At 41.7% G+C, this 16,544-nt stretch overlaps 1 protein-coding gene across 3 annotated transcripts in view; it reads left to right on the plus strand.

The window, feature by feature from the left end:
• herc2 (HECT and RLD domain containing E3 ubiquitin protein ligase 2) overlaps positions 1–16,544 on the plus strand; it is a 53,549-nt gene that overhangs the window by 23,473 nt on the left and 13,532 nt on the right. For all 3 annotated transcript variants that reach the window (XM_031309458.2, XM_031309460.2, XM_031309459.2), the window contains 31 exons: positions 107–205; positions 294–462; positions 587–712; positions 1,025–1,133; positions 1,215–1,354; positions 1,444–1,634; positions 1,748–1,853; positions 2,039–2,130; positions 2,820–2,995; positions 4,863–4,974; positions 5,823–5,904; positions 5,987–6,221; positions 6,683–6,860; positions 7,090–7,171; positions 7,397–7,568; positions 7,664–7,808; positions 8,672–8,897; positions 10,367–10,538; positions 11,197–11,383; positions 11,963–12,106; positions 12,750–12,941; positions 13,037–13,190; positions 13,310–13,417; positions 13,509–13,640; positions 13,859–14,017; positions 14,116–14,234; positions 14,982–15,107; positions 15,211–15,366; positions 15,470–15,784; positions 15,986–16,200; positions 16,349–16,526. In XM_031309458.2, coding sequence (XP_031165318.1) covers positions 107–205; positions 294–462; positions 587–712; positions 1,025–1,133; positions 1,215–1,354; positions 1,444–1,634; positions 1,748–1,853; positions 2,039–2,130; positions 2,820–2,995; positions 4,863–4,974; positions 5,823–5,904; positions 5,987–6,221; positions 6,683–6,860; positions 7,090–7,171; positions 7,397–7,568; positions 7,664–7,808; positions 8,672–8,897; positions 10,367–10,538; positions 11,197–11,383; positions 11,963–12,106; positions 12,750–12,941; positions 13,037–13,190; positions 13,310–13,417; positions 13,509–13,640; positions 13,859–14,017; positions 14,116–14,234; positions 14,982–15,107; positions 15,211–15,366; positions 15,470–15,784; positions 15,986–16,200; positions 16,349–16,526 — 4,797 coding nt within the window. The remainder of the gene's footprint in view (positions 1–106; positions 206–293; positions 463–586; positions 713–1,024; positions 1,134–1,214; positions 1,355–1,443; positions 1,635–1,747; positions 1,854–2,038; positions 2,131–2,819; positions 2,996–4,862; positions 4,975–5,822; positions 5,905–5,986; positions 6,222–6,682; positions 6,861–7,089; positions 7,172–7,396; positions 7,569–7,663; positions 7,809–8,671; positions 8,898–10,366; positions 10,539–11,196; positions 11,384–11,962; positions 12,107–12,749; positions 12,942–13,036; positions 13,191–13,309; positions 13,418–13,508; positions 13,641–13,858; positions 14,018–14,115; positions 14,235–14,981; positions 15,108–15,210; positions 15,367–15,469; positions 15,785–15,985; positions 16,201–16,348; positions 16,527–16,544) is intronic.

Genomic DNA, 16,544 nt, shown 5'->3' on the forward strand with positions numbered 1-16,544 from the left:
ATTTCTGCCATACCCCACTCAATAATAGACTGGGTCGCTTGTCACAGAGCCTGTCAAATTCTCCTCATGACATGATTAATGTAATATTGCCTGTGTGTAACATTAGCCTCCAGGTGCAGTGGTGACTGAAAGCCAGACATTTAAGAAGAGATCAGATTTCCAAAGCAACGATGATTACGCTGTGTATGTGAGAGAGAACATTCAGGTAAGAGCAGCAGCCTTTTAAAGATTTTTTTTAAAGCTGCTTTAATGAAATGTGACACAAGTCAGACAGATCCCTGATTTCTCTGCAGGTGGGGATGATGGTGAAGTGCTGCAGAACATACGAGGAAGTGTATGACGGAGATGTCGGCAAGGTGATCAAGCTGGACAGAGATGGGCTTCATGACTTAAATGTGCAGTGTGACTGGCAGCAAAAAGGAGGAACGTACTGGGTCCGCTACATCCACATCGAGCTACTTGGTAAGCTTATGTGATTTTAATGTGACCAGATGCTTATAATGATAACGAGAAGTGAGTGCTTGGCAGTATTTTTTCTCTTCACCCTATGACAATTTTTTGGGATCATTATTTTTTTTTTTTCCAGGATTCCCACCACAAAGTTCCCCCTCCCACATAAAGATTGGTGACAAAGTGAGGGTGAAACCCACAGTCACCACACCAAAGTACAAATGGGGCTCCGTCACTCACAGGAGTGTTGGGGTTGTGAAAGGTAAGACATTTTCTGTAGCCTTTAAAATTATCCAAAAAGAAGTCAATTTTTGTTGTTTTGATTAACAGTTTTGTTTTTAAACAAAATACAAAACATACAATTTACAACATGAACACATCCCCTCCTATCCTTAACCCCCCGAACTCGTCATCACCGCATATTCCGTAGGACTCGGTTGTCAACTTAGGTACACTGATCTTCAATTTTAATTTTATTTATAATTTGAACAAACACCGCTATTAAAGATGTTGTTTGCTGAATCCACTATTTTCTGTACTAAGAGAGCTACATGTTTTTTGTTTTTGTTTTTAGCTTTCAGTGCCAATGGAAAGGATGTGATTGTAGACTTCCCTCAGCAGTCCCACTGGACTGGCTTGCTGTCTGAAATGGAACTGGTGCCCAGTGTTCACCCTGGAGTGAGGTATGGATATATTTAAGGTATCTGTCTGCCCAATTAACTATGTATCTCAATATGTTCAAATGCAACTTGTCTCGTCTGCAGGTGTGATGGCTGTCAGATGTTTCCCATAAACGGCCCCAGATTCAAATGCAGGAATTGTGACGACTTTGACTTCTGTGAAAACTGCTTCAAGACCCGCAAACACAACACCAGGCATTCCTTTGGCAGAATCAACGAGCCTGGTTGGTCACACATTCACCTACATAGTATATGTGATGCTTTTATGTGTGCAACAACAGGTTTACCATTGTTTATCTCCCCCCTCAATTAGGCCAGTCTCCAGCATTCTGTGGCCGCTCAGGAAAACAGCTCAAGAAGCATCACAGCAGCCAGCGCGGGATGCTTATTGACGACTGGTCCCGTGCTGTCAAGAGCCTCAATGTCTCATCCTCCGTAAACCAGGCCTCACGCCTCATTGACTGCAGTGATCAGTGTTGGCAGTCTTCCGGCTCGCAGGGAAAGGCATGAGATTGAATTGCATACTCCAATAAGCTGCATGACAGTCTATTTAGTTTAGCTTTATTAAAGTGTAATGCATCACCTCCTGACACAATTTGGCTTTCTTTCCTCCACAGCACTGGATTCGTCTCGAGCTCTTCCCAGACGTTCTGGTACACAGGCTGAAGATGACTGTGGATCCAGCGGACAGCAGCTACATGCCCTCACTAGTGGTGGTGTCAGGCAAGTTGATTTTATGTTGTTCTTTTAAAAGTTTACCAACATGGGTGTTTTTTTGCCTCTTAGTTTGCATTTGTAATCTACTGTTTGTTCTTCAAATAGTTCCTCTTGCATTAACAACATGGTGTTCTTGACATTTTTAAGTTTTGATCATCATAAGTAATGTTTTTCTTTTTCTCAATATACAGGTGGAAGCTCTTTGAACAACTTGATTGAGCTGAAGTCAATTAACATCAATCCCACAGACACCACTGTCCCTCTCCTGAGTGACTGTACTGAGGTTAGTTCGCTAACCCGTATTTTCCACTGGGAGCATCTGTGCTGCGTTCTGGTTTTGATCCGTTCTCCGCCACACACCATACCACACCAGGAGCCTCTCCGAAGCAAAGAGTCTTGCTGTCCCACTCGCAGATTTTATTGTCTCTACAAGTACTTCAAAGAACAATGGCGTGTTTATTAGCTAGTATCTACCTTCCACTCCAAGCACTCCTGCAATTAAACTCCATTCCTTCTCTTTTATGGCGTTGTCCTGATAAAAAAGGATCTGTGATGTTGTATAATGTTCATATCTTGTGTTTTTTCCACCACCAAGATGAATCTCTTGTAGTCCATGGTGTTGTAGAGGAGACATATACGATATTGGGGGGTGTCTTTTGGTAAATTGACTGGATGCTCTCGCTGTTCCACTTCTTGCCCGGCCTGTTGAACAGTGAACGCCCCCCACTCCTTGCGTAAAAAATAGACCTGGCACGTATCTTTAGCGGAGCAGAGAGCATCTTCACGCACACTTCTGGGACACTCCTGGTGGAATATCAAACATTGACTTGCATGGCCGCGATTGCTCGCCTAGACACGCCTAGTGGAATATAGCGGTCAGACCTAATAATAGACATCAACTTGACTTTGAATCATTGTTTATTACCGTAAAGATTGGTGTTGTAATAACTTCAATGGTGTCTGTCCCCACAGTATCACAGATACATCGAGATTGCAATCAAGCAGTGCCGCAGCTCTGGTATAGACTGCAAGATTCACGGGCTTGGCATTGTTGGACGCATCAGAGCTGAGGATGAAGACCTGGCCACAGTCCCTTTCCTGGCATCTGACAATGAAGAAGAGGATGATGACAAAACTGCCACTGGGAGGTATGACGGGCCAAGGAATAAATGTTTCAGTGCTGGATTGTCAAACGCATGAAGGAATAAGTGTGGTGTGGTTGTAGATGTTTTCCTCATCTTTAGCAAGCATGAGAAATCTGGCAGGGGGGTTCTACTGATGCAGGGCAATCGATTTGATAAGTGAACCAGTAAATTCAGGATGTAGAGCATGTGTCTGCTGACATAGCTTAATAGATGTTGATGTGTATATGCCCACAGGTGCATGGCTTCATGCCGTTATGAAAGCTTACCATGGTTGGGGACCATTAAGCTACATTAAGAGTCAGGGTTTTCCCTATCATTATAAGACTTGGCACCACCTAAGCCGAATGAATGTAAAATCAACAGTGTTGGGAGTAACGCGTTACAAAAGTAACGCAATTACAGTAATGTATTCCTTTTTGCTGTAACGCAGTAATATAACGCATTACTAATTCAATTTCGGTAATATTATACTTGTTACAGTCTCAGTAACGCGAGTTACAACGCATTTTAACGCAACATTTAGTGGTGCGTTTTTTTTAAGAATTCACCAACACCGCGACACATTTCTTCACAGGAAAAAAAAAAGCCGTATTATTTTCCTGTCGCTGTATTCGATGGTTGAGATGACTGCAGAGACTGATACATTTGCGAGATGGATATTATTTTCAGGAGTTATTACACTGCGTTGAAGTGAGCTGTCCTGTTTCTGTTCCCGTGGTCAGAACCAGAACCAGAGACGGTACGGACAGCATGTATGTCCCAACAGGTGACGGTACGTCAGCGGCTGACAGATATAAACATGTCGGGAATTAATGCTGAGGCTTGCTACACGTAAATATCATTGCATTTTATCAGCCGTGGAGAGTAACTCTGCCTGTAGTGGAATGGCTTCGAATGACGACCAAAAGCGCTTGTCTTTTACTGTGACCATTTACTGTTCAATATGTTGCAGTTTTACAAACAAGAAAGTGAACAACTTGAGCCTGACGGACATGTTGCTTCTCAGTAAGCTAGCAAGAGTAGCTACACAACAGACAACTTCCGTGTAGCTTACTTCAAAAGGTTGTGTAGGCTACCTTTTCACAAATCAGCTGTAAATCAAGTACTGTAAATAATGTAAATAGTGAGTTTTAATCACACTATAATTGAACATTTCCTTTAGAGTGTTTTAAACTAAACAACATGAATTTCTTATTGAAGTGCTATAAACAAACATTTTACAACAATGCCGTACTTTTAATTGAGTATTTTCATTTTCTCCTAATTGCCTATTATACGTTTTACTTATCTATTTTTGATAGCTTTAGTTACTTTGCATATTTATATTAATTATACAAAATATGAATAATCTATGATGTATTAAAGTGGATTCACAAGCTAGCTGCCAAATCAAACTTCCCCTGTTATTTTGGTAAAAGTAACTCAAAAGTAATGCAAAAGTAGTGTAACGCATTACAATTCAGAGACAGTAATATTGTAATATAACTAATTACTCTCAAATGACAGTAACTAGTAATCTATAATGTATTACATTTTGGAAGTAACTTGCCCAACACTGAAAATCAATGTGAGCATCAGAACTAACTAAATGACTTTTCTCAGATCTAATGATTGTAGGTCCCTTGTGGACTTCTTTAGCAAGTTTTGTTTTAAAAAGTGTTTTTTATTTATTATCTGCTCTAGCTTTTCCAACATTTTAGACACAGATATGGTAATAATAATAGTCCAAAATGATACGGAATTGCATTTATTTATTTACTGAGTGTGTTTGATCTATTTCCCGTAGTGTAAATTAACTATACAGCAAGGTTAATTTGAACATGACTGTTTAAAAAAAAATCACTCTTTTTTTTTTTTTTTTGTCCTTTAGTCTTGCTCGGAAGAAGTCATCAGGGTTGGAGTCTGCAGCCACCATCAGGACCAAAGTGTTTGTCTGGGGCCTGAATGACAAGGACCAGCTGGGAGGGCTCAAGGGTTCTAAGGTGTGGCTTGGGTATATTTAACCCAGCATTAGCCAATTGCTAAACTAGCCTATGGTTTACATGCCTCAAATCCTCTCCATAAAGGGCTAACTAAGTTAGTCTGAGCTGTACACAACACTTCCCATATTATGAATTGAAAAGTGTTTTTCTAGTCATTATATTGATCGCTACTACCTCCAAACAGTGATGGAAGCAGTATTCAGATCTTTTACTTAAGTAAAAGTAGCAATAATGTGCTGTAAAAATACTCTTATTACAAGTAAAAGACCTCCAGTTTTTACTTTTAGAGTGGTATATTATTTGATTGTAAGTTATTAGATTATTATCACTGCTGAATTGACATATAAGGATTTTGATGTTATAGCTGGTCAAGGTGGAGGTCATTTTAACTATGTAACCTACTCCAGTAGTTTATAACAATGTGTCTTTATAAGATGACTATAATGTTTTGAATGTAAAATTCAAAACATTCACCTTCAAGTGACAAGTAACTATAGCTGTTAATGTAGTGGAGTAAAAAAGTACAATATTTCCCTTTTTTGTGAAGTAGAAGTATGAAGTAGAATACAATGGAAATACTCAAGTAAAATGCAGTAGTGATACAATACTGTACTATGCTTTGGAACTTTCCACCAGTGAACTCAGTGCATCAGATCTGCAACACAGGCCAATGCTCTGTCTTGTAATTATGTAACAATGTGTGCTTACTGTTTGTTGAGCACATTTGAGGATGTGACACTTTAGAAAATGTAAAGCAGAGGGGACCAGACACATCCTTTGGGTGAGCGTGTGGGAGAAGCTCAGAAGCTGCTGCATTCTCTAATCAGTTTTGTTTGTATCCCTCACAGATCAAGGTGCCCTCCTTTTCTGAAACTCTCTCTGCACTCAATGTGGTACAAGTGGCCGGTGGATCCAAAAGCCTCTTTGCAGGTGGGTGATAAATGTTTTTGGAGTTTATGTTCTCCTATAACATGCACATATGGTGTATCTAAACATTGTGTCACTTTTGCAGTGACGGTCGAGGGGAAGATTTATGCATGTGGAGAGGCCACTAACGGCAGGTTAGGCCTGGGCCTGTCCAGTGGGACCATCCCTATCCCCCGGCAGATCACTGCACTCAGTAACTATGTGGTGAAGAAGGTCGCCGTGCATTCCGGGGGGCGCCACGCCATGGCCCTGACTGTGGACGGGAAGGTCTTCTCCTGGGGAGAGGGAGACGACGGCAAACTGGGACACTTCAGCAGAATGTATGTTATCTTGCACAGACGCTGCACAAACAGCTGCTTACATTTGGTCATATCAGCCTTTTCTCCATTTGGGTATTCTTTAAATGGTTAAAAAGATCATGATTTTCATTATTGAAAGAATGTGAATTCCTAAATCAAAAGTGACTTCTGTTTAACATCTCCATGATGCAGTGTTATGGACAACTTTGCAATGATGTGTGAATTAATTAATAAAAAAATAAAAAAGGGGTGGCAGTAGCTCAGTCCGTAGGGAGCTGTGTTGGGAACCGGAGGGGCGCCGGTTCAAGTCCCCATACGGACCGAAGTGTGGACTGGTAGCTGGAGAGGTGGCAGTTCACCTCCTGTGCACTGCCAATGTGCTCTTGAGCAAGGCAAAGTGCAAACATTGTAATTTCCCCACTGGGGAATCAATAAAAAGTATAAATTAAAATGAGAAAGAAATGTATGTTTTTTCCTCTTAGGAACTGTGACAAGCCTCGGTTGATTGAGGCACTGAAGACTAAGCGAATCCGCGACATCGCCTGTGGCAGCTCTCACAGTGCTGCAATCACCTCCAGTGGTGAGCTGTACAGCTGGGGTTTGGGGGAATATGGACGCCTTGGACATGGAGACAACACTACTCAGCTGAGACCAAAACTGGTATGTCTATTTCTCCTATCTCACCCCTTTCTTCACTTCACAGGAACACTGATGGGCTAAAGTGTAGTAATGGGCAAAATAACAGAAATAAACAACACTGAGAATGTAATTTTTCAGTTGAGGTATTATAAGAGCTTGATTACAGTTTATGATGTTTAGTTGCTTTGAATCCATATTTACTATGAAGTGTGTAAATTGACCATGCACTCCTCCTTGCTGTATCATCTAGGTAAAGGTGCTTCTAGGCCACCGTGTTATCCAGGTGGCTTGTGGGAGCAGGGATGCTCAAACTCTAGCCCTCACTGATGAAGGTATTTCTTTTAATGCACTTCCTTTTAGACCATTAGTAGCACTAGAGATTTATGTTCTGAGCGAGTCCCAATGTTGAATGTATTTTAATATTACACACAGTGCATTTTGGTCCGAAACCTTGAATGTAAACAAAAAATACCTTTAAACTCTTTAGAAGTTTTCTTTTGGCTTAGATAGATGTGGTTTAATTTCTAGTTGGTAATGTATGTTTTAATTTGTGTTAGGGCTGGTGTTCTCCTGGGGTGATGGGGATTTTGGGAAGCTGGGCCGTGGAGGCAGTGAAGGCTGCAACATCCCCCAGAACATCGAGAGGCTCAATGGGCAGGGTGTCTGCCAAATTGAATGTGGAGCACAGTTCTCCTTGGCTCTTACTAAATCTGGAGTTGTGTGGACCTGGTAACATGGATGACCGATACAATAACTGTACCTCATCATTTATCATTGGTCCTTTTGTTTTTCGATGAGTGTTTACGGTTTGTGTTTCCAAACAGGGGCAAAGGCGACTATTTCCGACTGGGCCATGGCACCGATGTCCATGTGCGGAAACCCCAGATGGTGGAGGGACTGAGGGGCAAAAAGATTGTCCATGTTGCTGTTGGAGCACTGCACTGTTTGGCTGTTACAGAAACAGGACAGGTTTGTACTAACCACCACCATCAGAGTTTTATAAACCAGAGCACAAAGTTCAGGCACTCATTTACTGCCATGGCGCTGTTCCAGATGTGTGAATTTCCCCTCATTGAGTGGGACTTTATTTATCGACTCTCACTCTACCTTTTCAGGCACCTCTGACCTTTACTGTTACACAGCCAGTTTCACCTTATATTATACCTTCCCTCGGAACAAATGTAATAATGTTAGCACATCACTTCCTATGATGAGAGGCAGCTACTCAATATTTGACCACTTTAACAGGGTTGTTAAGATTGAGTGCTTGGAGTGATGCCTTTAAAGGAAAAACCTGCAGTTGCAACATTAATGCCTGCACAGTTGCATAAGTTATTGCTGTCCTTGCCTGTAGATAGGAGACATGGACATTCAACATCTCCCCATCTAGATGGCTGTAGCAGTTAATTGACTTAGCGAGAGGTGGCACAGGTTAGCCTGGGACTGCAGGGCTGAATCTGCTGGCCCTGCTGATTTAAGGGGCTTCACATCAAAATAGTGTGTGAATTTCCCCTCATTTAGTGGGACTTTATTTATCGACTCTCACTCTACCTTTTCAGGCACCTCTGACCTTTACTGTTGCACAGCCAATTTCACCTTATATTATACCTTCCCTCGGAACAAATGTAATAATGTTAGCACATCATTTCCTATGATGAGAGGCAGCTACTCAATATTTGACCACTTTAACAGGGTTGTTAAGATTGAGTGCTTGGAGTGATGCCTTTACTTTTTCTTGTGTGGCTTTTCTTTTAAGGTTCCTACACATTAAGCAGTGTATCTAAAAGTATGGAAAGTAAAGTTGATGATTTTCTATCTTGTTTCTCTGTCAGGTGTATGCGTGGGGTGACAATGATCATGGGCAGCAGGGGAACGGCACCACCACAGTTAACAGGAAGCCCACCCTGGTGCAGGGTCTGGAGGGACAGAAGATCACTCGTGTGGCCTGTGGCTCCTCCCACAGTGTGTCCTGGACCACCGTGGATGTGACCACTCCCTCAGTTCATGAGCCAGTACTTTTCCAGACGGCCAGGGACTCCCTCGGAGCATCCTATTTAGGTAATCCTCCCTTTGCTTGCAGCCTATTAACACATCACATCTCATCTTTCCTGATGATTGGAATTGTAATGGGGGTTGGTTAGATGCGAAGCAGCTCTTTGAACTGCTTATAAATTTCTCATGAACTTTGTTTAGCAGACTGCAGATTGTCCACAAGGGGGAGCTGGACTGTTATTGTCAGACCAGGGCCTGTTTCTATCAAACTGCTAAAAGTGAAATTTTGGACTTAAGATAAATGTAAAAATGCCTTCTTTTTTTGCTTCCATCTCAGCCAATTTGTTATAATTTTTTCCCTATTTCTATATTCATATAAGGTATTACTAATGTGTCAGATTTGTGTTAATTAAATTTCATATGTAAATAACTACTGAAGAGATAATAAAGATTTCACAGAAATAAAATGAACTTTTTTTTAAAATGAAAGTAAAAAAAGAATGACCAATGGGCAGATGTTGGGTAATTCTTGTCTCTGATTGGCTATTTTTGCTCTGAGCATACATGTGATTAATCGTGTGTGATCACTTGAGAGCAACTCTTAAAAGTTACTCTTACATTTTGCTGCAAATAATGCGTCTTCATTTTTTACAGTGATAAAAGTTTGGTCTTTAGTGCATTCTAAAGTGCGTTCACTCCGAGGGGTCGCGATGATTCACGTCGCATTAATCACATATGTTTGATCGCGGGCTCATATCGGAATCATTTGTGTTTAATCATGCTACTTGCGTTACCCGCCGGTGTAGAGCTGTAGGCACCAACAACGTATCTTTCCATCATCAATATGGCCGAAAAATAAAAGGGCCATAAAGTCTCAATTCCTACTTTGTCAGGTCTGTCTGCAAGATGACAAGCAAACAACTTTTAAAATGCTTGTTTTCTGAATTAAGTTTGGATTGATCAGGGCTATGCTAACATTGCAACCACTCCATCAACACAACAACAGACGCATCATTTCAGAACTTACCAGGTAGTCCACCTTCCATGCTTTTTTTTTTCTCCACAAGAAAGCTCCTTTTTCTTCTGGTCTCTGTACAAATAATGAGGTACTATAGAGCTCTGGGTGCCACAGACAGCAACAATGATTTGTTCCTCCATTTCTGATTCAATAGTGTCAGGACATCAGCAGAATCTAAACATGATAGGCTTTCGCGACACATCATCACAAGTCACGAATTTCTAACTCAGTTGAAATATTTCAACTTGCGCGAATTTCGCATATCCGTGTCTTTGCATTGGCTTTGTATGATTTTGCACGGAACGCAGGCGGTTTGAATGCACCATTAGTTTGATGTATATGGGCCCAGTTGTACACTGGCCAACCTGTGCCACCTGAAGGACAATAATAGCAGAATCTTTTTCAGACATGTAGTCAGCTATATAAAAGGAAAAACCTGCAGTTGCAACCCTAATGTCTGCACAGTTGCATAAGCTATTGCTGTCATGTGTCACTGTTTTGGTGTTGTACACTGCAGGTGTCCAGTCAGACAGTGACTCATCAGCTGTAAACAACAAGATGAGCGGGCAGAGCAGCGTGAAGCCTAATCGACCCTCGCTGGCCAAGATTCTCCTCAGTCTGGATGGCAACTTGGCCAAACAGCAGGCTCTGTCTCATGTCCTGTCAGCCCTCCAAGTCATGTATGCAAGGTATGTCGTCTACAGGGTTTAAAATATATCCTCTCCTGGTGGGTCAGAAGACTATGATGCACCATGCAACTGTGACACAACTAGTTCAAGTCTGGCTAAGGACCTTTGTCACATGCCACATCCCCCTCTCCTTTTTTCAATATTTATTGTTGCACTTCACTCTCAGCCATTTAATAAAAAGCAAAAATGAAATGTGATGCACACACAAAGATCTCCAAAACTGTCAACAACATGTTTGGGAAAAGGCATCAAAACAGAATAGCTGAGAAGATAAAAAGCACAAGAAAGAGGAATTACAATCTCATAAAATAAGTGGTTACTAAAGTACAAGAAACATTACAAGATTTTAAGTAGGCACAATCATTAAGTCAGTTAAAGTGTGTATGATTTAGTTGCTTGGGGGCATTAATGGCAAAAGTGCAGTTTAAGTTTTGATTGTTGGACAGTCAGAACCTTGAACGAGAGCATAGGATCAGGATCAGCAGTTAACATCTTATTTTCAAACTAGAGATGAACAGCGCCCCGCTGAGGCATTCATTCTGAACAGGAGGATATAAAAGTGCGTATGACCTCTAAATGCCTCCCTCAGCTGACTGGCACTGGTAATTGTCATTGGTCGGTATAACTGTTGACAGGACGTGTTGTGTGTTTCCCCCAGGGATGCAGTGGTCGGTGCTCTGATGCCAGCCAGCATGATTCTGCCAGCAGAGTGTCCTTCCAGCTCACCTGTTCCCCCATCAGACTCCTCATCCTCATCCAGCGTGAGTGATGAAGAAGGTCCTCCCATCCTGCCTGAAACTGAGGAACGAGTCAGCCCTAATCCCTGGCAAGACAAGAAGGGAGAGGTGAGGATCTTAGTGACTTTAATTTACAAACACCAACCTGGTGGCTCTGAAAAACATAATGTGTAATAAAAGTCAGTTAAAGGTGTTCCTATGCTATTCAGTTTTTTTTTCTCCCATAAAAGCACTGCCTCAACTGCATTTTGTGGTGATTTACTGTAAAACCATATTTACCAGTTGTGCAGATGCAGCCATCAGCAAACTATATTTGTATTCCACTTGGAAACACCAAAAACTCTCACAGGGCTTTGATCATAATTACAACTCTTAAGTTTTCCACCACAACTTCTCCGTTTTCATTCTGGTTCTTTAAGTTTTAACCCTTAAGATTTCTGTCCTGGTTGCTTTGGTTATTATTTGATATTCCAGCTATTGAGAATTAATACAGGCTATAATACAATCACTATAGCACTCAATATTAAAATTATATTAAAATTTAAACTAGAAAGGCACTCGGAGAGAGCAGACCCCTGCCAAGGCCCTATCTTGCAATGTGAATGAAAGTGTAAGTTTCTTAATGTGATGTACTTTATTTAGAAATTTAGAAAATAATTGAAAGTGTATTTTTGTGTGTGTGAGTAGGCTCCCTCATCAGAAGATGCCGTCACCCCATCATCAGCTATGACTCCCTCTGCTTCTGGTGCCTCTTCACGTCCTTTCATCCCCGTCACCGATGACCCCGGAGCAGCCAGCATCATAGCTGAAACCATGACTAAGACAAAAGAGGTTAGTCTGTCTAACTGAGCATACTTGTTTGGTAGGGCTGGGACTATATATATATATATATATATATATATATATATATATATATATATATATATATATATCTCACAATCAGTTTGTATTGTGATTTTCATTTATTGCGATTCTAGAAGTATTGCGATTCGTCAGTATTGCGATTTTCTTTTTCTTCTTTAACAAAAACAAAAGTTGCATAATACACTTCTAGAGACAATATATCATGAGACATTTCTAAAAACTAATTATTTTCTAAAGAGAATGCACATCACATGCCAGTTAGTCAGTCTGACATTTATTTCATTTGTAAAGAAGCACATAACATGGATTTTCTGCTTTCGCTCTGTTGTGCTGGAAACAGATATGATGCAGTCGCCGTCAACGGTACAGTATAAACAGAAAATATTTAGGTGAATCATTGGTAAAAATAAAAAAAATAAAAAGAATAATAACAAAAATAATAATTCCTTCAGTTTCAATAGATTCTAGGGAAAAGAATCAATTTTTAAAAAAATCATTGCAAAAAAAATCCCGATACAATTGTTTTCCTCCAACCCCTAGTGTTTTGTGAAGCCATTAACAGTCACATGAAGCTAACTCAGCCATTTTCTTGTATTATGTCAATCTTCAGGACTCTGAGAACCAGAGTAAAGTGGTTGGTCCAGAGCCTCAGTACCTCGATGAGTTCACCAGTCTGCTTGTGCCTGATGATACACGTGTAATGGTGGATGTGCTCAAACTGGCGGTGTCTTGTCGCTCTGGGGAGAAGGGCAAAGAGGTGCTGTCCGCTGTGCTGTCTGGCATGGGTACAGCTTATCCACAGGTGATTTACTGCATTCTCTTATTGATTCCATGCAGGCCTTGTGATTCATAGGATGTTGGTAACATTTGACACCTTCGGGTCTCCGGTGTGTGCAGGTTGCTGATATGCTGCTGGAGTTGTGTGTCACCGAGTTAGAGGACGTTGCCACGGACTCACAGAGTGGCCGTCTGTCATCCCAGCCAGTTGTTGTGGAGAGCAGCCATCCGTACACAGATGACACCTCTACCAGTGGCACTGTGAAGATCCCAGGTAAAAAAGGGGAAAAGGAGGCACTCTTTATTTTATACTTTAGTTTGACATTGGGTAAATGTTTTTACCTAGAGCAACATTCTTCAGAATGATGCTTGAGATCTTGTTTTGTTTTGTAGGTGCTGAGGGTCTGAGGATAGAGTTTGACCGACAATGTTCAACTGAGCGACGCCACGACCCGTTGACAATCATGGATGGAGCCAATAGGATTGTCTCTGTCAGATCAGGTGATGAGAGGAAGACCGTAAAGCTATATAGTCATTGAGTGTGTGCCAATGAATTAAAAATGAATGTGGTGGCATGCTGGATCTGTTTCAGGTCGGGAGTGGTCTGACTGGTCCAGTGAGTTAAGGATCCCAGGAGATGAACTCAAATGGAAATTCACCAGTGATGGCTCTGTCAACGGCTGGGGCTGGCGCTTCACTGTCTACCCCATCATGCCTGCTGCTGGTGAGCCGCATCAAACACTTAGAACAAAATGCTGCTGACACTAGTTTTGTCACTAGATGTTAAACTAAACAGAGTGACCAGTAAAAGAACACCCTCTCACACACAATTCATATGTCATTTGACAGGGTATGTTTCTGAAATCCTACTATAATTGAACCACTGCACTAGCACATACACAGACTGTCTAGGCACTGAGCCTTTTTCGTGTCTTTCCTCAGGTCCCAAAGACTTGCTGTCTGATCGCTGTATCTTGTCGTGCCCCTCCATGGACTTGGTCACCTGTCTGCTGGACTTTAGGCTCAGCTTTGCCTCCAACAGGAGCATTGTGCCTCGCCTAGCTGCTTCCCTTGCTGCCTGTGCCCAGCTTAGTGCACTAGGTACAGTATGATTGTCCTGATCCACCATGCAATGTATTTACCATAGACATAATGTTAGAAGTAAAATATGTATTCATGTTGCATTTAATGTTGTCCAGCTGCTGGACACAGGATGTGGGCTCTGCAGAGACTCCGAAAGCTTCTGACCACAGAGTACGGTCAGTCCATCAACATAAACAGGCTGCTGGGTGACAGTGATGGCGAGGCTCGCTCTATGGTGAGTACAGTGTGAACCCACAGATGAAAGATACTTGCTAAACAGCCTAACTGAAATATTACTAATAAAATTAATTTATATAATTATTACCATGTTATATGGGAAACATATTGCAGTAATGGATTGCTGATTGGAACATGGCTGTTATTATACCATTTGGTTTTACAATGTTGAACATATTTGTGTGTCCCATGTGTGTCACTTTTCAGTGTTTATTTCATATATGGTCACTTATCGTGTACAAGCAGATATATTTAGGTCATTAATCAATTTAGTTTTGCAATGGTACCTGAATTTGTTTTCGTTGTAATATTTGTGTGTAGCATCCCTTCACATCGCTTCACACAAATATTACAACGAAAACAAATTCAGGTACCATAGCAAAACTAAATTGGCTACACAATGGCAACGCTATTTTCAACTGTTATTCTGTTCTTTATTTTTATTTTCTTGATGTTCACATGATTTGTGACTGTTTATTTTTGTTCCATTGATTTTATTTTTGTTCCCATAATGGTACCTTTTTGTTATATACTGTATTTAATTTCCACTCCCTTAGCTAACTTATCCGTCGTTCAGCTCTACACACCTCACATGTTCTATTATGCTTTGTGGAATTCTTGGAGAACTGTAACGATGACAAAAATGAACAAAAACAGGGATTTTTAATGGAGCCCCTTATTTAATAAAAGGGGGCCTGTATTTTTTAATAATGATGAAATTGACTGATGATCTATTTTCTTTCAGAGTTTCACCGGTAGTGCGCTGGCTGCTCTAGTCAAAGGGCTACCAGAGGCTCTGCAGAGGCAATATGAGTACGAGGACCCCATTGTCAGGGGAGGAAAGCAGCTGCTTCATAGTCCATTTTTCAAGGTTTGCTCACAATTGTTTTCCTAGTACCAACACAATGGCACCATAGGTTGAGAGTGTATTGGACTTTTATAGACCAAGGCAAATTTTTTAACATTTTGTTCAGGTCTTGGTTGCTCTTGCCTGTGATCTTGAGCTGGATACCTTACCCTGCTGTGCAGAGACCCATAAGTGGGCCTGGTTCCGCCGATACTGCACCGCCTCCAGAGTGGCTGTAGCTCTAGACAAGAGAACCTCTCTACCAAGAGCTTTCCTGGATGAGGTGAGTGTGCCAGGCTGTGCTGTCTGTGCAAGCCTTCACTTTTCTTTGTCACACATGTGATGTTCTTAATCCGTTTTCCTCCATTATTCCTGTCCCTTTGAAGGTTACAAAGAAAATTTGTGAGCTTATGGCCGATCATGAAAGCATGAATGGCCTCCATGAGAGTCACGACTTGTTCAAGCGCGAGCACGACGAGCAGCTAGTACAGTGGATGAACCGACGACCAGACGACTGGACCCTCTCTGCTGGGGGGAGCGGCACCATCTACGGCTGGGGCCACAACCACAGAGGCCAGCTGGGGGGCATTGAGGGGGCAAAGGTCAAAGTGCCCACTCCCACTGAAGCCCTTGCCACACTGCGGCCGGTGCAGCTTATCGGCGGGGAGCAGACTCTGTTTGCTGTCACTGCTGATGGAAAGGTCTGTCTCTCCTTTTATCACAAGCTACAGTTTTTAAATCAACCTGTGTAGGCCACACACTGCAACAAGTATTGATCAACAGTGTCGATCTGATGACTTGTGTGTAATGTAATTTATTGTCATATATATATATATATATATATATATATATATATATATATATATATATATATATATATAATATATTGTCTTGATCCTCAGCTGTACGCAACAGGATATGGAGCTGGGGGCAGATTGGGTATCGGAGGCACAGAGTCTGTGTCCACCCCCACTCTGCTGGAGTCCATCCAACATGTCTTCATTAGGAAAGTGGCTGTAAACTCTGGAGGGAAGCACTGCCTGGCGCTGTCCTCTGAGGGAGAAGTCTACTCATGGGGAGAGGCAGAGGATGGAAAACTTGGCCATGGGAACAGAAGGTCGAGATTGAATCAGAAGATAACATCTATTTGCATCTTCCATTATCAGTTCAAAACATACACAATGTCAATATAAATCATGCAACTGTAAGAATTGATGGCATAGGGTTGTGTTTTTTATAATAACGATGACTCCTCTTGACTTTAGCCCCTGTGACCGCCCTCGTGTAATCGAGTCTCTGAGGGGAGTGGAAGTGGTGGATATCGCAGCCGGAGGGGCACACAGCGCCTGCATCACTGCCAGTGGAGAGCTCTTCACCTGGGGCAAGGGTCGCTATGGACGACTGGGCCATGGAGACAGCGAGGACCAGCTCAAACCCAAGCTGGTCAGTGATCATTTAGCT

The sequence above is a fragment of the Sander lucioperca genome, chromosome 11 (genome assembly GCF_008315115.2).
Source record: "Sander lucioperca isolate FBNREF2018 chromosome 11, SLUC_FBN_1.2, whole genome shotgun sequence".
Lineage (NCBI taxonomy): Eukaryota > Metazoa > Chordata > Actinopteri > Perciformes > Percidae > Sander > Sander lucioperca.